We start from the raw sequence: 23,430 nt of genomic DNA, 5'->3' as shown, positions 1-23,430 counted from the left end.
TGATTTCTCAACATAATCAAATATTTTACATAATCGGCCTTTATATGTATATAAAGATATATAGCCCATATAGAACATAAAAAAGTTTGTGCCTGTACCATAAAAAAGCTATTATGAAATAGCAACTCAATTATAGCGCGGCAAGTAAACTTAAAACATCATTAAAAAAATTTGTGCATGCTCACAGGTATATATAATGACATTATGCTCATATTTTCATAGTCAAGTTGAGCTGAATTGACTTTATATTTCTAAATATTGACTGTCAAAATCGTGTTTGGCAAACAGTTGATATTGGAAAATGTTTAGGATAAAATTATAAATCTGCCTAAAATTTAAAAAGACTGTCCCACTCTTTTAATAAACTAAGCGTTATACGTAAATTCTAACATATATTTACAGAAATTTCATTTGGATTTGTGTGTTATCTATTGTTTATGTGAACTTAATTATCAAATTAAAAGGGATTATGGCAAAATGAAAACATATTTTGATCTTCACCCGTTCACTCACTATATATCCCCTGGATGGGCATAATGTCACTTTAACAATCGTTTTCTTTTTCAGGGTTATGTACAGCCCACAGGCACGAGTATCGGACCTGGGAAGAAAATATGACCACGCTGATAAAAAAAACTCTGTGTTCATCTTAAATGTGTCAAAACCCAAAAATAAATAAATAAATAAATAAATAAATAAAAGTTTTGCTCCCTTTGAAAAAATATACTTACTGGTTGGAGAGATAACTCCGACACTAAATCACATACTTTTTGTAATAAATTATCTTCCTGTATATTTTAAATGTTGAACCACCTAAATAAAGTTCAGTTCAAAGACTTTACATTACACTACAAAAATTATGTATGAAAGTGAGAATTGGTACTTCTTTAAGGTCCTGAATGGGGTATACAAAACATGGTCTTTTTACCCCACAACAGTAGATAAAGTAAACACTAAAATTTTTAAGTAAAAAATGACAGGAAAATCAGCATCATCAATTTATTTTTACATCTTATATGTTTTATCTATTTTTTGTTGATGTAAAAACAAGATTTCAAAAATATTTCCCAAGTCAGTAGCCTGTGGTCAATACATTTCTAACTACCTCATTGTAATTTAGTAAAAAGAACGTTTTGAAGCAGTTTTTGCCAACGAAAAGTTTCGGTTAATTGAAAAATATTAAAAAGTTTACCAACTTACAAAAAATCATCACATTCTGTACTGCTCCTATACTACTAGGTGACCATATGCTTTTTTGTTGAAAAACAAAGTTATAAAAATTATATTTATCAAGTGTCGGAGTTATCTATGTGTCGGAGTTATCTCTCTGATCAGTATAAGTTAACTTATGGTACATTTTTTTCAAGGGGGGGGGGCAATTTTTTTTTTTTTTTTTTTTTTGGTTTTTGACACATTTAAGATTAATACAGAGGTACAGAGGTTTTTTTTTATCAATGTGGTCATATTTTCAGGTCCGATACTCGTGCCTGTGGTACAGCCTGGAGAGAAAAACACAAATAAGTGTCCCAATAAGTAAAACAAATATCATGGACTTCGATGAAAAATAGATGAGACATATTCATTTAATTCTGTTTTGATTCACTTTATACATTATCATTCTGTTAACATAAAATATGTATTTATTTCAGGGAGAAATGCTCTGTGGTGGGTTTTTTTTTTTCGCATCTATAATTTTCAATATGCGTTTTCTTTTTCCATTACGACTTAAAATTTTATATCGCTAAATTGGGTATTATGTCAGGTAGGTTAGAAGAGCCGATGGTCTTGAGCCTGGATCCATCCTTCAACAATACCTCAATACCTATCCTCCCCCCCCCCCCCAAACGCCGGAAAAGGGATGGGTATCCCGCTCGCAGCAACCTGACTTTGGAGTTTTTTGTTGTGTTTTTTTTTGTTTTTGGTTTGTTTTTTTTTTCAAAAAAAAAATCCTTTTTTTTGAAAAACGCCTTTATACAGTTATATTGGAACGTCATTATTCATTCCTTACTGTAGTTAAAAATAAAATAGAATAATATTTGATGCAATTTGATAAGACAAAAATACATTTGAATATGATTTAATGACAAAATGCATATTTTACCTACTTTAAATTTCTCGATCTGCATAAACTTACCTCGATTTAAATGCATATATATGGACATCGGGCTAATCTGAGTGTAATAAAGTGACTTTCTGTTCATCGTTTAAAATGGTCCAGTTGAAAATATCAACATAAGGAGGCTCATGTTCTTCGGACGTTAAACATTTGATTTTTCCCGCTAGAATAACTTCTTATGTAAACAACATTCGGAATATACATGTAATAGGATTCTACGAGAAGATACCAAAAAAAAATCAATACGCATGACACTGTCTTATAGCTGTTCTACACTTACAACAAAAAATACCGATACACTATTTAATATTTAAAATATTTTTTGTCAGCATCAGCAAATCCTATTTTCTCCGTCAAATCTCACGGCGTACCTAACACGGGTTAGGGTACTGTACTGATTTCAAAATTTGAACAGCTGTTTTCAAATTTTAAGACATTTTTGCATTGATTTAGTCTATATGATCCTGGTATTTTTTATATTTATTCGGCTTCAGTAGCGATTCAGCTTCTGTCATTAATTTCGCTCGTAATAATGGTGGTCATTGCTAGCTTTTTCATATAGTTTACAAGAGCGTAAAGGGTGTATCAAATTATTCAAATGAACTTAAATAATAACATTTAACTTAAACCTGATAAGAAATTTGAAACAGCTATTTGAAATAATGTAACTGAACCTCACTGTTTCGGGTAAACTTATATTTGGGTTCATGTAAAATCGTGATGTGAACCATCTCGGTTTAATGGGTCTTGGGAGCAAAACATCTGTTGTTTCAATCAGTAGTGTTAGAAAAACAACAGGCATTGCAAACACTAGTCTACTATTTATAGTGCAAGAAATTTGTACATAAATACATCTCTTTTGAAATGCATCATACTTGGCAATATAATTGATTAAATACTAGTCAATAGGATCAAAGCTGCTATATTGAAATTTTCAGAATATTGTAGCTCTTTAAATGTAGTCATCAGTAAAGCATATGAAATTGGTTTTTGGTCCAATTGTCCTATGCAGTAAAGCATATGAAATTGGTTTTTGGTCCAATTGTCCTATGCAGTAAAGCATATAGTAAAATTCAGTTAATCAGGTGTACTGTGATGATAGTCTCACTCGACTCGAAAGCATATGGTAACTAAAAACACTAAACTAATAACTAAATTAATGTAATTAAAGTCTGTGGTATTATTAGGTTTGTAAACATACTTTCTACATAAATGATGAAACAAAATTAATAAAATTGAAAAAAAGTAACAAATAGTACAAATTCAATGAGAAAAAAGGAAACAAATGATAAAATTCACAATTATTTATAATATAAATTTATACACTATGTAATATGAACACATTGCAACTATCCCAACAGCACTTTGTCTAAATAGACATTTATCCAAAAACTTTTCACAAATTTTTAACAGAATCATAACACACATAAGAGTGCATAAATTTCACGGATCTTAATAACTTAATTTATTACATTCTTATAAATGAAATATTGAGAAATATTGATGAAATAAAATGCATATTTTTATTTTCCGTATTTTCACTGTAAAAATTTATTTTTCACTACTGTGAAACATATTATCCGTATTTTCACTGGTGTCTTGCCTCACTACTTTCTTCTAAATTCAGCTTATAAACAATATTAAAAAGAATTCTTCCTATTCATGAGGTTAAAAGGAAAAAATGATATATAATAAACAATAAACAGAAAATACCAGTTTTTTTCTATAAATACAGGATTTATTTTCATCTTGTGGTATGAAAATTATCATATTTCACTGAAAAAACCTGAATATCCTCTATGTAATATAAATCCGTGATCAATTTCCATGGCAGAATTTAGTAAAATTATATCAACCCTTAACCTGCTGAATTTTTGTACTTGATTTGCCTTGCTATGAATTTGGCAGTGGCATAAACAAGACGTACATAATCTCCAGACTGCCATCTACCTAAAAATATTTAAAGTACTTTTTGTGTTATCATGGGATCCAGTTTTTGTGGATGGATGGACGGACGGATGGACGAACTGACTGACTGAGGAAGGAAGGAAGTTATCTCTGACCAATTTCCAGGACAGTCAGGCTGAAAATGTAACCTCTAAAGTGTTCTTCCATTCCAGGCTGTGTGACCTAGTTTTTAATCCCAGGTGACCCATTTTCAATCTGAAGCTAGAAATCATCAAAATAACCTTTCTGACCATTTCCCAGGATATTTGTACCGAAACATTAGATACTAGAGTGTTAACAAGATTTTATGACAGACATTCAATGATCCTAAAAGTGCCAGCTTAGATTAGCTATAAAATGTAGAAATTGACACACAATTTTCTTTTTACATAAAATGAGTTTCCCAATATTCCTAAATCAAACAGTTAATACTATATTATGTATTCAAAGGAAAATGATGATAAACATTTGTTTGAAATATGAAAAATAATAATTCGCAATAATCAAATTCTTAGAAAGGAAAAATGTCTAAACAACTTTTTTTATTAGTTCAATTAAAAGGTTTTCTAAGCCATCTGCAATTTGTAAGTAGTTACAAGTTTTGCTTTTACATTGTACCAAAACATACGAGTACATGTACTCAACTGATGAAAATGGTAAGGTTTTAATAGCATTATATTTCTGTTTACAAATATTACAATATGAAGTATAATTCTCATTGACTTTCTATCTTAAATCTGACTTTTTAAGAAGTTACTGAATTATTATGTAGAACACCATAACTTTTAGTCAACAAGAAATCTTAAAATGACACTCATGACCTATTTTAAGATTTCTTGTTGACTAAAAGTTATGGTGTTCTACATAATAATTCAGTAACTTCTTAACTTAAATGGGTACAGTAGTAAGAATAAGTAACCATTATTAAAGTCAAAAAAAAAATTAGTTATGTTTGTGAAAAAATATTTGTTTATGTACACAATTATTTGTATCTTTTAAAAATAGTAAATTTACAACATCTTTAACAATCATGGTCATTTCTAGAGCAATATGATACAAAATTATTGTTTTATCATATTCACCTAATTTTATTTTTTTTGTAAATATATAACGTTTGCTTTTATCATGCTAAACTAAAAACTAATGAATTATACATGTGAATTAAATGATATAAGTTTTTCTAAATACTCAAAATGTTAGAAAAGATATAACATTCTACACAAGTTCTTTTTATAAAGTTAAACTAACATTTAAAATATTGTCCATACTCTAAGTTATTGAGTGGAAACAGTTTTCACTGGATCAAAATGTAGGTGAAAGTCAAATTCTACATCTAAACATATGTAAGAAATGGGCATATTGTTTTGCAGCATGATGTCGGTTGGTCCTTCAGTCATTCCATCCCTCCAAACTATTAAAATTTTTTTGTTCAATTCATCCTTACCAAGCCACTATTGCTAACTTTATGTTTCTTACAATTTTACTATTTCCCAGTGTGTTGCTGTGTTATTCTTGTATTCCTTATTTCATTACTTATTCTTACCACTCATTTAAGTTAAAGGAGATTATGTGTCATTCTAATATTTTTTGTTCTGTTTTTATCCAAGAAATGTTGAAATAAAAACACTTGTGTCAATGTTTAAAGTTCCATGCCACCATCTGTCAGGAAAATAAATAATCTGAAAATAGATACAAATGAAATCTAAAATTACGAAACATCACAACACATAATTTAATAATATTTGATATACAATGTACATGTACATTGCTACATATGCTACATGTTTGTTACACATACAATATATACCAATTATAATTAAAACAAACATGTTTTTTGTTTTTGTTTTGTTTTTTGTTATTTAACTGTCCTATAAATATGTGAACATCCTAGGGTCTCATTGATGATCTATAGAAATACCCAAAAGCTGAGTACAAGATGAAGCCAATTTGAAACTAGAGGCAACTTAATAGAGGACCTACAAATGAAATCATATTCCAAATATCAAAGTTCTGGGAATTGTACTGTCTGTCAAGAAGATTCTTTTAAATTTGCATTTTGGGCTAAAAAATTATTTCAAAATCCCTTGATGATTGAAAAAGTTATGTGACCTTGACCTTAGAGGTAGGGGTCTGGGTGTTGCAAATGACACATTGTCTGATTATGGTGAACATCAAAAATTGTGGGCCAAGTAATTTCAAAATTTGTTAATGGATGAAAGTTATGGATTGGACATAAAATAATTCCCATCAGACAATGTTGACCTTTGATCTCCAAGTGTGACATTGACCTTGGAGGTAGGTGTCTCTGTGTTTGACTTGTTATGGTGAACAATTTTGACAAATTATTTCAAAATCCCTTGATGGATGAAAAAATATGGGACAGACACAGAATATATACATTGTACCTTTCATCTGACAATGTTGAACTTTGAACTAAAGTGTGACCTTGACCTTGGAGATACGGGTCTGGTTGTTTCACATGACAGGTTGTCTTATTATGGTAAACATTTGTGCTACATTATTTCAAAATGCCCTCATGGACTGGTCACAAAAAGAGAAAGACGGACAAACAGACAGGCAGCCCATGAAGCCCATCTCTATATACCCATTTTATTTTTTTCAAAACAGCCAGGGGACAAAAAAGCATACCTCTCCTTCATTGATTGTACACTCTAGAGGTTTATCTAACTGATGTAGATTATCATATTCTTCCATTAACCAATGAAGTGTTGTTTTATTTGGGTTAAATGAAGGCTGTTTCTCAGGTGGATACAAAAACCAGCGCTGAAATAATAAGGCTAAAATACAATAATCTTGAATGAGTGTAGGTTCAAAACTTAATTTATTAAAATAAGTTCAACATTAAATTCATTATAGAAGTACATGTATAAAGAAATAACACCTGTGTATGTGTCCAAAGAAAAACACATGAGCAGATTTTATCACTGAACAAGAGCAGTCCGTATTAATGTCCATACTCAACAATTATAATTACTTTCCTGGAAGTGGTGATAATGATCACTAACAAGTATTTAATGTTTCAAAGCATTATCTGGAAAGGATATACAGGAAAAGATTTAGTTTTGTCAAAATCCACGATAGATTTATGTCAATTTGCCAGGAGCTGGAAATGATGGTCACTAACAAATATTTAAATTTTCAAAGTAAAACCTTAAAGGAAAATAGTGTTTGGTACGGGTAGTGAGTAGGATGTGGGTAATGTGTATAGTTTATGAAGTGAGTAGGGTAACTCTACTATTCAATAATCTAAATCAGTCAAGCTAAATACGTCTACAGACAACTGTTTCAAAATCTTTAACTCAAATAATGTAATAATAAGATATTTTTACCTTTCTACCAAAAATAACTTCTCCAAAACCAGGTCCATGAAAATGAAAAGGAACACCTGTACCTGCAGCTAGAGAATAGATGCTATCATTAGAAACTTATGTTTTCTTGTTCTAAATCAAGTAAAAATATGTAAATTTAGTACATAAAGAAATGCCATATTACAACTTATTTTCATATAATATTTAAGTATCTTTTATTTGCTTTGCTTTTTAAATTAAGAAAATGTAATAACAGTTAGCTCTATGTTACTACATCATGTACATGTACTTTATGCATGTACATATGAACAATAACTTTTGATGTTGACAGTTGTCTCTTCTTTAATCTAAACTTATATTTAAAACGCAACATCTTTATTTTGATAAGTTTTCTTTCATTGAAAACTTTGGTTCATTTCATTAATTGGTAAATCAGCATTTCAAATCACTTTGACCATTAACAATGTCTAATATGGCCAAGAAAGATACATGTATGTTTATAAGTCTATGAAAACATAACAACACATATACACATATCTTTAAAGAAATTAAACAATAAAATAATAAGACTTAGAAAAATTATTTACCGTATAATGTCTTTTTACTAAAAAGTTACACAAATTATGTGCATGACCATAAATAAAGAATGTACCTGCTAAACCAAAGCTGTAAACACCATGCATGTTGGGTAATTTATATGGTGGAGCTTTATATTGATCAAATAAATCAGCAAACTCTACATAATCATTGTCCCCAAACCAGTAATAAGTCTCTGTAATGAAAATACATGATATTGAATGAGTTATTGAACTAGTCGTATAGAATCATATTAGGCGAGCTTTATATTGTTTTATTCAACAAGTGTAGAATTGAATGTACACAAATATAATAATCTTTTTATCAACATGCAAAATAAGAACGGTTTATTGTTTACATGGTTAAAAGAGTCATTATGCATTGACACGCCTATATTGTAGCACTAACATTAGCGCTGTGTTTGTAAATGAGGCAAATGACATTGCATTAAAGTGTTATTACACAAGTGTAATATCATTTTTATTATTTTAAAATGGCTTTATCACATAAACCGCCGCCGCGCAGGAGTGTAATAAAGCCTTTAAATAAAAAAGATATTATACTAGTGTAATAACACTTTAACATGACGTCCTTTGCGCTATATATAAACGTATCATTAAAGTGCACTAATGTTAGCGCTACACGCATCAATGAAAAATAAGTCTTTTAACAGTTTACTGTTCTTATTTTATATATGTGATAAATAGAATATAACATTTGTGTAGTCAACTTGTTGAATAAAACAATTTATTACATGCTTTTCGGTGGTTTATAGAAATATATCAGTGATATAAAACTGGTAATTTCACTGTTTGAAACAGTGAAATTACCACTTTAATAATTTCACTGTTTTGAATTTAAGCCCCTCACGTTGTTTCAGTGAAATACCAGCGTGCACAGTACTGGGTACCAACTCAATGACGTGACGTCGTAAATGACGTCACGTTGTATAATTATTTGGCGCGCTTTTCATTCAATATTAGGTTTAATGTCTTTTTAAAACGTTTCTTTGCATGTAATAAAAAGAAAATTTGTTTAGTTTAGTGTAAGATCGAAATATATTTCACCTTGTGAACACCAAAAGTTAATATTTCACTCGTGGCTGCGCCACTCGTGAAATATACCTTTTGGTGCTCACTCGGTGAAATATATTCCGATCTTACACTGAACTAAACAAATATCCTCTATATAATGCTCGCCAGAGGCTCACATAATATGATTTTATTCAACTTGTTCAATAAATTTAGTATTACATCTACACTAATTCAATATCCTCTATTTATTACACTCCTGGGCCATAGTTTATGTGATAAATAAAGCATTATACCCTCTCTAACAAATTATAAAACATCAAACAACTTTTCCTTTACTCTGATTCTTTGAAAAGCAGTTTACATGTACTAAGCAAATCCTTTTATGGGTTGTGTATTTATAAACTTAATTCAACAGCAACTTGCTCATAGATTTTCTTTCCATGCTTGCATGAGCTAAACATATATCTCGCTTGATTCTAACCCCTCAAACTGCTGGATCCAAAAGTGAAAATGACCAACTAGTATTTTTCTGTAAACTCGCTAGTTTACTGGCCCAAAGTTTAAAAAAAATTTCTTAAAGACCTCTCTCAGGTCTTACAATTTTATTTGATCAGTGCACATTCTGTTAATGTTTCTGACCAATCGATACTTCAGATCTGAGATTAGAAAATTTCTTTATAACCTCCGACCCTGGTCTTAATGTTTAGACTTGTTTGTTAGTTCCATAATAAGACTTTAGAAGTTCATATATTCAATAGCCTTTATTTTTAATAAATTCTTACCATTTCCTAAAGTGTCCAAAGTTTGTGGTTTCATAATTTCATTCACATATTTCTTTAATTCAACATCTCCTGTAAATAAAACAGTACAAATACGTGTATAAGTATTTTACACCACTGATTTCTTTAACTTTTTTTTTTTTTGGAGTTATTTTGCCATGCATAAGTGATTTTATATCTTTATGTACATACTTTTATTATTCTATTGTACAACGCCATTGAATATGTGTATAGAAATAGGCATTTAATTATATAAATCAGTTTCAGTTTCAAAAACAGTAAGTGTCGAACCCTTAAGATGTTTCAATTTCATTTACATTTACTTCAGAAATGATATATTTACATTTACTTCAGAAGTGATATATTTACATTTACTTCAGAAATGATGTATTTACATTTACTTCAGAAATGATATATTTACATTTACTTCAGAAAGGATATATTTACATTTACTTCAGAAATGATGTATTTACATTTACTTCAGAAATGATATATTTACATTTACTTCATGAAGGATAAACTTACTTTTGCTATAAGAGTGTGTATTGGCTGAGCTCAGACGAACAATTTTATCACCATATCTCTCTAACAATGCTGTCTTTTCACACAGCTTTCTGAATTTCTGAGACAAAAATTTGGAGCATTTTAATAGATTTTTAAGAATATGTCATATCATGTATGTTATCCGTAAAACATTATATGATATCTAAGATTTTAATATCTACATATACAATGTATGCACAATAGTGAAAACATAAGTTTTCAACATCAAAAATTATAGCCCAATAAAATATAATTAAACTTTGTTGACTCTACTGCAAGCACTTTTGATAGTACATGTGACACAACATGGAATGCACACACACACACAATTGCACACATGCTCAGAGTGGCGGACAATGGCAAATCTAAATACCACCCCTATAGTACCCACCCATTTGAATGATTTGATCATCATGAGTCATGTTTTTTTTGTATTTAGTAAGTACATATTTTAAAAATTCTCCATAAAAATAATAAATGGTCGAGTCCAGATTAAAAGATGGACAAATCATTTTTAAAAGATTAAGGTTCAAATACTTGTTAGAAGTAAAGAAAAATAGCTAAACCCATTTTATTTACTTACAGTATTGTCTGTAGAGCCTTTAATAATCACAGGTTTTACATATGCATAGCTGAAAATACAAAAGTTCCAATACTTTCAAGATTTTACACAATTTTTTTATAACACAAAAAAAATTGTAAAATGTATTTGTATGACCCGACTTTGAATTTTGATAAATTATTTCAAGCACATTTATTGTCAATTGTCTCATATGGTAAGCTGCATTTCTTGTATTGATTTAAAGTTTACAAGATTAAATGTCAAAAGTAATTGTTGTCAAATTACATAGACAGGGTAAGATATGATGGGGGATGACCCCACCCCCCTAATCAATAAATTGGGTTACTAGGTTGGATCAGATTGTCTTAAGTCAATGTAAGTTTATCAGAATATACCTAACAATGACAAGTTAACTGGTTGTCTTAAAATGCTTTTGGCCTACTTAGCTCAATAGGGAGAGCAATGGATTGGGTTGCTGGATTGATCCTTATGTGAAGTAAATTTCTCCATGACAGCTGATATCAGACATTGAGTCTTATCGTCACATGTCTCTTACCACTGATTTAGAAATCATGGGGGATTTATAGCTGGTTACTTTCAGAGAAATTTGTAATTACTGGTTAGTTATCAACCAGTGTCAGCTTGGTGGGCCTACCACCAAGATGTGACAAAAGAAAATGTGTTGAAATTGGCATAAAAACAAGACAAACAAACACTCTTAAAATGCTTTTTAAATATTGAAATTATATAAAGAAATAGAATCTGAACTTTATAAATACTTACTAATCCTCGAAATGTTTTTGAGAGAAGGTCTGTTTGCTGACATCTACAACATCTATGTTACATATACCCGGTCTTGCTAGCATCTTGCTCTCATCTGTTTCCCTGTAAATATAGTCAACAACATGGATTTTATATTCATAAGTCATAATCATGTTAGCCAATGAGCATCAATCATAACTGTACTGGGCTCACTCTGAAAGATTTTCCAGAACAAGACAACACTAGGCATTCCTGTTATCACATTATTTTAATAATAATAATTATAAACATTTTATTTCATGGAGGTAACATATTAAGAAATACATAGTCATTACCAGTATTATATGACATAAAGGCATTATCTGAACATGACCAGCAATGCACTGTCATATCATGACTTCTGACATTCAAGTATGAACTTGACCTTTGGGCTGCTGAACTCAATTTTGTTCATTACTTATCATCATAATAAGCAGCATATTTTAAATATAATAATATTAAAATAATAGATTTAATAAAAGAGCTGTCACCCAAGTGACGAATGCCCCCAAAAAGGTTTCTTAATCATGCAGGTATTATGAAAAGAAGAGAATAAAAGTAACTAATAATATTGCTGAATATTGTTCTTTGTATTATTGTACCTGTAATCAGGGTTCGATTTTAAGCTGGCATACTGGCAAAATGCCAGTTAAAATCTAATAATGCCAGTAAAAATTACTCTAGCTTGCATTTATTTGCAAGTGATTGTTCAATTTGGACGTTTACATAATTTTTTATCTTCTGAGCTGATGATGATGCTTGGCAACTGCCCCCTGCTGTAACTGATGATGTTTACCTTAAAAACTTATATTTTATATAAATCAATTTTTGATTGCTCTATTTATTTTTTCTGTGACTATATTTTGATGGACTTTTTATAACAGCCAAACACTTTTGATTAGAGCATCCAAGATGTTTTATCAGGGTCCAATGTAAATGTGTAGCACTCATCTGTAAAGTGTTTACTTTTAAGCTGAAATATTTATTCATTATAAGTAGATCAGAACCTCTGAGATTTCAGGCTGTTGATGTAATCAAGTACAAAATATGCTAAAATTAAGGTCCTAAGAAATTACATAACATGAACAAGTTTATAACTGTATGTTGTCACCAGTGGGTGTTCCTAGATGGTATATCTAATCTGATCCCTAAACAATTGTTTATCATTTATAAATTAATTTGTTGAAATGTTTTTGTTTCGTTACAAGAAGACATCTGTGTTTACCAGTGATAAAGATGTTTCAATAGACATTCAAGCTTATTATCATTTGTCATATCAGATGTTCAAAATTCATTGTCATTGTCTATAAAAATAATAATAAAATACGTGATCATGGAAATGCTAGTTGACTACCTCATATTGCCAGTTAAACATTTGATCACTTGCAAAAATCTGCAAGTAGAAAATCTTGCTAAATTCTAACCCTGCCTGTAATCTCTAATTGTGATAGCATGAACCTTCAAAATATAAGTGTGACCTTGACCTTTAAAGAAGGAACGTGGTTTCTGTACGCGACAAAATGTTGTTATGAGATAGACATTTGTGCCAAATTATTTCAAAATCCCTCAATGCATGACGAAATTACAGTCTGAAAATGATTGTTGTGTAAGTGGGGACACACGGACAGACGGGCATAAGCCTTAGCTGCGACACATTATCTTGATGTGGTAGAAATTTGTGGCAAGTTATTTTAAAATACTTCCATGCATGACAAAGTTACAGTCCGGACATTAATGTGTATCTTCAAACTATTTCTAAAGTGTGACCTTGACCTTGAAGGTATTGACATGGGTCTTTGTGCAACATGTTGTCTTGATATGGTAGACATTTATGCCTAGTTATTTCAAAATCCTTCATGTTGTAAACATTTATGCCAAGATATTTTAAAATCCTGCCCTGCATGGCAAAGTTACAGCCTGGACACGATTGTGTGTACCTATTAATTCTAATTGTGATAATGTGAAACTTCAAAATGTAAGTGCGACCTTGACCTTTGAGGTACAGACCTAATTCTTAGACATGACACATCATCTTGATGTGGTAGACATTTATGCCAAGTTATTTTAAAATCATTTGATGCATGAAAAAGTTACAGTCCGGACATGAATGTGTGTACCTATTTACTCTAATTGCGATAAAGTGAAACTTCAAAATTATAGTGTGACCTTGATCTTTGAGGTAAGGATGTGGTTCTTGGAGGTGACATATCGTCTTGATGTGGTAGACATTTGTGCCAAGTTATTTCAAAATCCCTCAATGTATGACAAAGTTACAGTCTGGACACAAATGAAGTGGGCACGCACAGACGGACGGACAGACGGACAGTGTGATTATATTATGCCTCCCTTCGGGAGCATAACAATAAATAATTTATGCATAAGTATTTCAGGGTGTGAATGACAAAGCATTGCACGAAAGAAGACAGTGTATTTACAATCATAAAGTTTGACATACAAGTGTGACCTACACCTTTAAACTGGATACTTGTCCCCTATGTTTGACATTTCATCATCATGTCTGACACATTTATGCCAAATTATCATAAAATCCATCCAGGAATGGCAGAATTGTTGGCGAACACAACCATCAATGCACTTTAATGAAAAAATTCATTAAAAATTTTGGAAAATATGTGTGACCTTGACCTTGACCTCTGAGGTATGCACCCGATTCATGCTAGCAGCATGTTGTCATTATGTCAAACACATTTATCAGGGATTCTTTCAAGAATTTTGGGAAAAGACCCACACCATGACATTAGGAATTTCAGCGATGTTTTGTTAAAAATTGGGAAAAAATGCATGACTAAAATTTTGCAGTGATTAAATGAATGCAAATAATCACTGTCGAGGATGGCATCTTCAAATATCTAAGCACTATTAAAGCGAAGAAGCCCTTATTTTCAAAGATTTTAGAATTCTTTATTCAATATTTTAATTTTGTAACTTTCAATTTGGAATATTTTCCTGTGGATTTGGAAAATAGCATACTATTTTCAATTGGGAATATGACCCAATAAAGGCTATAAATTAAGCCCAAAATAAATCCCTGTTTATGCATAATAATTTTCAAATCCATTCAGAAATGACAAAATATTTGACAGTACACGACATCAGTGAACGTACTTTCATAAAAATTTATATCATGATGACTTTTGATCTACAAGTGTGACCTTGACTTTTAAGGTAGGGACCTAATTTTTGCACACAACACATTGTCATTATGTCAAACACATCTATGCTTAGTTATTTTTAAATCCATTCAGGAATGACAGATTTGTTGACTGGACACAAACATCAGTGTACTTTTATAAAATTCATATCACTACTTTGGATCTGCAAGTGTAACCTTGACCTTTTTGTTAAGGTCCCATTTCTTATGCTCTGCATGTCATCATTATGTCCAACACTTTTGCATAATAATTCTTAAATCCATCCATCAATGACAATTTGTGGATCAGTGCATTTTTATAAAAATATTCCTTTAAAGTCAAAGTGTGACCTTTACCTTAGAGCTTCAGACCTAGATGTTTCATGACACATTGCCAATTGTGTTACACATTTCTACAAAATTATTTTAAAATCCATCCATAAATGACAAAGTTATGGGCTGGACAATTTTCTCACTCGAAGACACTGAAGACCGCGAGACAGATGGGAGGACGGATGCAGTCAGATGTACAGATGCTACAAAAACTATGTGCCTCCCCATTCTTTTTATTATTATTATTATTATATATATATATATATTTTTTTTTTTTTTTTTTTTGGGGGGGGTTAATGGGGTAATGCATAAAAATAAATACATATCTACTGGTAAGTTAAATAGTAACAGTATTATCAGTTTGGGGTACCTCAGTTTGTACAATCGGTAGGTTTTGCAGTCTATAAAAACGGATACGTCGCGAAAATATATTCCATTTCCCAATATTGGAGTGATGTAATTGCAAAAGATGATAAAAGCATGACTTACCATCCTCCGTTGAAATTATACACATTTTTTTCAGTACTTGCCAGCTGAAAAACATAGGAAACGAAACAAAATAACACGGAAACTACCGTTCGATCCATTTTGTCAAAATGGATGACGTGTTACCCGAGGAAGTTTTTACTAACACACCGGTGAAAAATCCGGGAACACGGCAACAGTTTTTGGTCAGACTTTCGCATTAATTTTCTCTAAGCTTACATTATAAGAAATGACTCTAAACATACCTTAAAATTGCACAGACACTTGGGGGTGTGGACCTCAAAACGCGTTTAAAATCCAAATAAAATGTATATTTGTCAATCCCAGCACATGTATCACATGAAAAAAGACTGAATTTGTTTTTAATGGTCTTAAAGCTCGTATGGGAAAGGGATTTATTTAACTTAGTCTCTTAGTCTATGGTAGGCATACTTAAGAACCAACCTCATATTATCCGCAAGCTTCTTCTTACTTAATTAATAGAAAACCTTATATACAAAACACATGTTATTTTGAGTTTGAGATGTTTTCATCTTAAGAGTAAATTATACGTACTAACGAATTCCACTGTAAAACAAGTAATAATTAAACTTGACTGATACAGGATCATGTTTTATTAATGTTAAAAAAGCTGTTGAATGAAAATGTACAAAATTCATGACCCCATGTCAGTCTTAACACCAAAATGACTATCATCTCTGCATGTTGGTTATTTAGGGCATTGCTTTTACTTTTATAATTACTAAGTATATCAAGCGAGTATGCTTAAAGATTGTGCTAATATTTTTTGTTCTTATCCACGTTCTTATCAATTAGAAAACTAGGTATACTTGACCAAAATAACACCTACTTGAATTCATTGTTGTTTATCTACGACTACCATGCAGGCACTACTAGCAAAAGTTCGAAAATATTTTTTCTATTTAAATATTATACTAATTAACAGTCTCCTAAGAATGTCAGATAAAAAACAAAAGGATTTATAAATAAGCTAGACAACGTTAAGAGACATGTAAACAGCATTTATTAATTATTATTATTATTATTATTATTATTATTGAACTCCAGAAGTTCCCGATTATGAAATCAGTTCTTGTTATGTTATACTATTTTTCCTTATATAAACTACTTTATAAGGTTCGTAATTTCTTGTTTGATTTGTTAATTAACAAGAGTACTATATGTCCTAAATATTTCTTAATGTGTCGAAATCGAAAGTATTAAGAAATACTATGTCTCAAATTTAATATTTTTAAATTCTGTTCATCCTAAGTAATTACATATATTTCCTGTTTGTATTATCTAGCTAAAGATCCGATGTCATAACCGAGTAACTTCAATGTATTCAATATTAATTAACATGACATGATATAAATAACAGATTAACAATACTTCAAAAAGCAGTAAAATTAATTATGAATGAATATTTCAACTCCCCCATCGAAATAACCACTGATCGACTAGAAAATTTCTTTAATTTGACATCGGAGGTCAAGGTCAATAGAAAGGCCAAGGACATATCAGAATAATTAAACGTGTCGGTTTTATCATACGTTTTCTTTTGTCAAGAATAAATCAAATCCGTAAATAAATACATAGTTATGGCAATTTAAGCAAATTTCAATAATTTGACCATGACGGTCAATGTGAATTAAAGGTCAAGGTAATATCAGAATAATTCAACATGTCGGTTTTGTCATCAGGTTTCTTTTGTCCAAGTATCAATAACATATGTCTTGTCCCATACATTGTTGTGCCAAAGTATGAAAACAACCCATTTAATACTCACAAAGTTATAGCAAATTATAGGTCTTGATGTAAGGATTGTACGTAAGGTAGTGTGCAAGTTTGAAAATAATAAATAACACATTTAAAGCAAATCATAGAAAAGACAAGAAAAATTCAATAATTTGACCTTCAAGTTCAAGGTCATTGATGAGTGATGATCATATTAAATTAGGTCTACATAAAGGTATTGTCCTAAGGATTATTGTGCCCAAGTATGATGACTATCCATTCATGAATAACAAAATTATAGACAATTATAGCAAAATCAAGCAAAACTTAAATATTGACCTTGGAGGTCAAGGTCATTTATCAATGAAAGTCAAATTCAGTCTGGTTAACTTGGAGGTCTTAACTAAAGGATTGTTGTATCCAAGTATGAAGGCAACCCATTGAGAAATAAAAAAAAAGTATGATCAACGTGGTAACGGCAGCGACAACGGCACCGGCTACAACAACGGCAACGTTCACATAACTGTAGCAATATAGCTCTCTTTTTTTTCTTCGAAAAAGTCGAGCCAAAATAAAGGGGAAAATTAGCCCTACTTATATTTTTCAATTTTGCAGAACCAAAACGCAGCACCGCTATTTTCTTATTATTTATACATATATCAAATATAAGGGTATTGCACAATTCACTTTTAACGATAGTAAGATAATAATGGTCACCGAAAATACTGCTTGAAATATAAATGTTGTTGCTTTGGAAAACACGCACGCACACACACGCACACACTCGCACGCGCGCGCACACGTGCACACACACACACACACACACTGACATTGTTTCTTAGCACATGTATTTCATTTTTATGACTTAAAAATTTTGTAAACACGTTTAGTATGGTTATATTAAAGTATTGTCAGTTCTCCCCGCATGTCGCTATACAGTATTTCAAAATTTTCGTTTGTTTTCTCATGTGCGTAGTTGTATATTATTTCTATGTTAAAAAATCATATACCTTATCTTTATACAGTATATATTATTTCTGTGTTTATCTAATATTTGTTACATTTATATAATTGTATTCATATGTTTGTCAGTCATACATTGATGTACATGTTATGATTTCTGTATTTTTTTTAAAGAATTGTATTGTATATGTATATCTCTTTAAAACTGGGGGAAATAAAGAAAAGTATACATAATGTTTGTCAGTCATACATTGATTTACATGTAGCGTATTTTTGTAGCGTATTGTACATTGTATACAAATGTATAACTCTTCAAAACTGAAGGAAATAAAGAAATATATACATAAAGTATCGCATTAAAAGATCGCCACTTTATAAAGTTATGTTCGAAATACTCGGGAATTGTCTATAAGTGTGGAACTAAGCAGGGGCAACTGCCCCAAAAGTATAGGCATATTTTTGGACAGGCACGGTAAATTGGCACAGCAATGATAGCCATAGCTGCTCAGAACATATTAATTTGTGTTGTGAGGGCAGGGGCTGAATTGCTCCATACGGATATGTCACAAGAATCTTATTATAAAAACAGCCATTGGTCTGATTTGACTAGATATGGTGTTCATTGTATGTGCAACAAATTTGATAAAAAAACTCTGAAATTTACCAAATTTATCGTAGAAGGAAATAAAAATAGAACATGACACCGTATAATTTTTTTATCATCTATTTTCACATTTCAAAGAAGACATTTAATGTTTGACGATGATTTATTCATTCTCTCAGTAACTGATAGAGTTTATTGTCCACAGTCGTCATGGGTTTATTTCTTTTTACCAACAAATTCCAGGTAATTAATGAGTTGTTTCATAAAGTCACTGTGTGCTGGATAGCCGAACTCAGTCTGCCCAGTCTCTTCTGAAAATATCAACATGTAGAAGTCAAACCATTTATATAGATCAAACATAAAGACATATTCAAACATGCTCTTTTATGAAACAGTACATTCTTTTATTTCTATGTTCATACAAAAATGATACATATTTAGATTTTACAACAGTAGACATAAATTTGATATTAAATTACATTCACACATATCTTATATTTTCATGAAGCATCTGGATTTTAGCAGTAAAACTTTAAAGAAAAACGAAATGGTGCATTGATTTGACAATAGCAACTTATATCTAGAGATATCTTACTCTTCGGGAATATCATGAAATTGGTTTGACAAAATCATTCACCCTTAACCTGATTAAGTTTCTTTAATGATCTTACTGTAATTGTGTTAGATATACTATGTTATAATACTGAAATAAATATATCTACCTATAACTAGTCCAGCTTTCCTTTTTGGAACTGTCAAACATCAATATTGTGGATTAAAATTTAAAATTAACCAGCCAATGGAATAGGTACGTTGCATGCTTTTTTTTGTTTATTCAAAGGCCATAACTAAACCCAAAAAAATCATTCTAACGGAAAACCCATTTAATATGCGCATGCAAGTACTTAATTGAAGTATTAATAAATCCTGTAAAGTTTCATTGAAATTGCATAAGTGGTATAAAAGGAGTAGTCCGGACAAGGTTTAAACATAAAAATCATCAAACGAAAAATGTCGACGATATGCACATCTAAACTTAATACTGACCATTCCACGGAATTGCACCACTAGTTTCTCAGTAGTCCGGACAAAATTTGTGACAGACGGACAGACGGACAACGAAGAAGTTATCCCTCTATAGCAGGCTGTTAACTGAAAATTCCGCTACCATTAATAAATATTAGCACTTTTGCCAATCGATAAATCAATTAAATTCTAGAAGTAGTACCCAGCTTGGTAAATTTTAATACTGATGGTAGTATACATGCAGGAGATAGATATGTAATATACATACTAAGCATTTATATAAATGCAAGATGTTAACTTTTCGTGGAGACACATACCTGCTTCAAAAGATGGGCTCGGTCTCTGACGTCTTTGAAATAAAGCACTGGCACCTACTCCATTTCCAAATCCTGCAAGTCAAAAAAAATTATTCCTTAACTTTGGAATAGTCCATTTCTATTATTAGGGTTATCAAGATTAAATTTGAAGTGAATGCAAGCCAGACTCTGTACGTACTGAAGAACGTTTGTAATTGGTAACCGAGACCGAGTGGTGAAGGTCGTCAACTTCAAACTTCTTTATAATAATTGCTTTGGGTTTAAATTCCGCCCAGAAGTTTGGATTCTTTCATGCGAGAAAATTGTTCAATGTGGTTTTACTGGGGTGCCTCTCCTTCCTAAAGAACGCACCAAAACATAAAAAACAACAACAAACAAAACTAAAACATTTGTAATCAAGTCTTATTTTGTCGCGATGTTCAGGTTCTCGAATTGCAGGCAACAAAGTGATGTCAGTTTTTTCTAATTTTAATTATACATGTAAATTCAACCATGCTATCAACTTTATACGAAAGGAAAACTCTTTATCTTTTAACATATGTGATCAAAACAATGCCCTAGTTCTAAATTAACAATGACAATTTCTCTTCCCAGCGTATAGCGGCATCTATCTGCACAAATACTTTAATTTGTTTTATTCCCAGTGTGACTTAAAAGATTAAACAAATGATAGAATGTGGCAATAGAGAAACTTTTGGCCTCAAATTGAATTACTTGTCTAAAAGATCCATAACGAAATGACTAATTCATTTATGTATTTACATTTTGCGACATGTTAACCCTATGAATTGAAGCCAAATAAATATTGAATCCATTTTTAAGTTAATGGGTATCTTTCACTTTATATTAGAACACAAGTTAGCTAGGAGATATGGAATAAATTCGCGTTGTCAAAATTCATTAAGACTTGATATTCACAGACTATCAAAGACAATCTTGAAATAACGCAACATTAAACTTTAACCTGCTGAATTTTTGAAGTGAGTGGGCTTCGGTTTTATTTTGGAATTGGCTATTAAAACAAAAACAAAAAATACAGTTTGTCAGATAGGAGTATCGAGCATTGTTTAGACTGTATCAGCGTAATATGAATTTACGGTTTCTATGAAATGACAGGGGAAACAGTACATTTGTTTTTGTTTTAAAGTTATATATCTCGATAAATGTAGCTTTATAACAGAAGTAAGACAAGCTGACATTTCCGAACAAGCATAATGTACAAAGTTACTGTGCAAGAACGTTTGAACTGTTATATATATTCATGTACTTTAAATGTGCAGACTATTTCATTCCCTATTATGCAATTCTCATTTTCTTTATGGGTCTTCAGTCGTAACAAAGTTATGTTCCAGGGTTACAAGGCTTCTTATAGACACTTCACTTTAACAGATTCATACAATTTAACTGAATCTTTTAAAAAGTATATTTATGGTGGCTGATTTGTGCCATAACGTATTATCGTGTTTCCGCCTTGCGTCCTGCATAGGGAAAGCACGACAAAATGGGGACGTTGTTGTATTGTATTGTCGTGTTTTCGCAATGCGCCGCGCGGAGCAAAATTGCGGTAGTGTTGACTTCATTGTCCTTTTGTCTGGCGCCCCGCAGATCGAAAATACGACTCGGCGCAAATCAGGTACCATAGATATTAATTTAATTCATATTTCATCAAGTTTTAAAAATTGAACATTATTTGATTGTTATTTTCCTTTTGTGCTCGATTTTCTGTGCTCATGGTATGATTTACATTTGAACACATATAACTGCCCTTGTTGATTAATATTAATATTTATTTATATTACGCGCGTCGTTGTCATTATACAGTTCAGGAAAATGGTATATACTTCAAATAAAAATAGTTTCCTGGACGAGTTTCATAAAAATTTATATCAAATAAAAAGTCATGCCAGATCCACAATAAATTAATTATAGGCCTTTTATAAATATATCTAACTCGATGGTGAAGAAAGCTTAATTAAGTTGATACAAGATCCATTTCCTGGACAAGCCAGCATTTGTTCAGTAGGAATCAAACGCGAAGAGCTTTTAAAGAGAACGACGTACTTTGGTCACTAGGTTACGACTCCCTCACATACCGAACAAAGCAGCAAGCTTCCGGATTCGTGATTATTCTCATGATTTTTTTTAAAAGTGGCTTAGATGATAAAAAGAATTGTTAAGTGAACAAAATATCGAAGTTTTGTAGAAAATAAGATGGACCTAACATCAACACTTTTGTAAAAAAAAAATATAGCTGTAAAACCCTTACACCGATAGATGTGCGATAAAAATAGTCATTTTAGCAAAATTCTAACATAAAATATGCCAACCGTTACACCATTGAATCGAACATTTTTTGTTAAAAGTTTGATTTTTTAAACAGTTGAGGCAGACAACTTTATATAATAAATAAAAAAGAAAGAAATAAACTGAAAAAGTATTGTTTAACGTTGAACTTGTCAGAACATAAAATAATGCAAAATAACGAAAATCACATGTACATGTTTGATAACAATTCATTTGTTTTAATGTCATTAATTGTTAGCTTGATTTTGGTAGTAAGGTAGATGTCATTCATCACACAAAAAAGTAAGTAAATAAACGAAAAATATCACGTCATTTATTTTCTATAAAAGGAACAATAAATAAAACTAACATTTTTGATTTGATTAAAAAAAAAACATCAAAAAAATTAGAAAACAAGACATAGTTATTTTTACATATAAATAAATAAATAAATAAATAAATCGAAAACATATTTTCATACATACCGTAAGTTTCGAAAATGATGAGAACTAACGCGCAGACGATAATTCCGCTTTTCATCGTCGTGGTTGTTGTTGTTGTTGTCTCCTGGCTAAGTGTTAGAAATGTGAGGAATTCTGTAGTCAGACGTATTTATATGGTAGCTTACAATGGCGAGGATGGGTCTGAAAATCTACATCATGGTCAGCATTGGAAAACAGGGATCAATGTCAAAGTGTAATAATCATTTATCACTATCAACTGTGTAAAAGCCTCCAATAAGAATGTTTTCTATAACTAAGACGAACATTTAAATGATTTATTGTAGTGCGCATCAGAAATGTTACTGTTTTAGTATAATCTACGACTTAGCTTGTCACATGG

The 23,430-nt window shown here is 31.0% G+C and overlaps 1 protein-coding gene and 1 long non-coding RNA gene across 2 annotated transcripts; both read right to left on the bottom strand.

Moving 5' to 3' along the window:
* Positions 1–4,927: 4,927 nt before the first annotated feature.
* On the bottom strand, positions 4,928–15,795 carry LOC132747107 (jmjC domain-containing protein 8-like). The gene is made up of 9 exons (XM_060736422.1): positions 15,661–15,795; positions 11,670–11,771; positions 10,908–10,956; positions 10,307–10,403; positions 9,785–9,853; positions 8,045–8,164; positions 7,414–7,481; positions 6,713–6,847; positions 4,928–5,742 (listed from the first exon to the last, which is right to left on the bottom strand). Exons 1-9 carry the CDS (start codon positions 15,756–15,758, stop codon positions 5,662–5,664), a joined length of 819 nt encoding a protein of 272 aa, XP_060592405.1. The 5' UTR covers positions 15,759–15,795; the 3' UTR covers positions 4,928–5,661.
* A 3,281-nt stretch (positions 15,796–19,076) lies between these two features.
* Positions 19,077–23,230, bottom strand: LOC132747102 (uncharacterized). The gene is made up of 3 exons (XR_009628079.1): positions 23,073–23,230; positions 20,305–20,376; positions 19,077–19,272 (listed from the first exon to the last, which is right to left on the bottom strand). It is a non-coding gene; the product is annotated as an uncharacterized LOC132747102 (long non-coding RNA).
* Positions 23,231–23,430: the final 200 nt, after the last annotated feature.

The sequence above is a fragment of the Ruditapes philippinarum genome, unplaced genomic scaffold, assembly GCF_026571515.1.
Source record: "Ruditapes philippinarum isolate M1 unplaced genomic scaffold, ASM2657151v2 ctg1391_1_1_1_1, whole genome shotgun sequence".
In the NCBI taxonomy this organism is placed as follows: Eukaryota; Metazoa; Mollusca; class Bivalvia; order Venerida; family Veneridae; genus Ruditapes; species Ruditapes philippinarum.
Note: the sequence above shows the minus strand (reverse complement) of the source record. Positions and strands in the feature narration are given on the sequence as shown.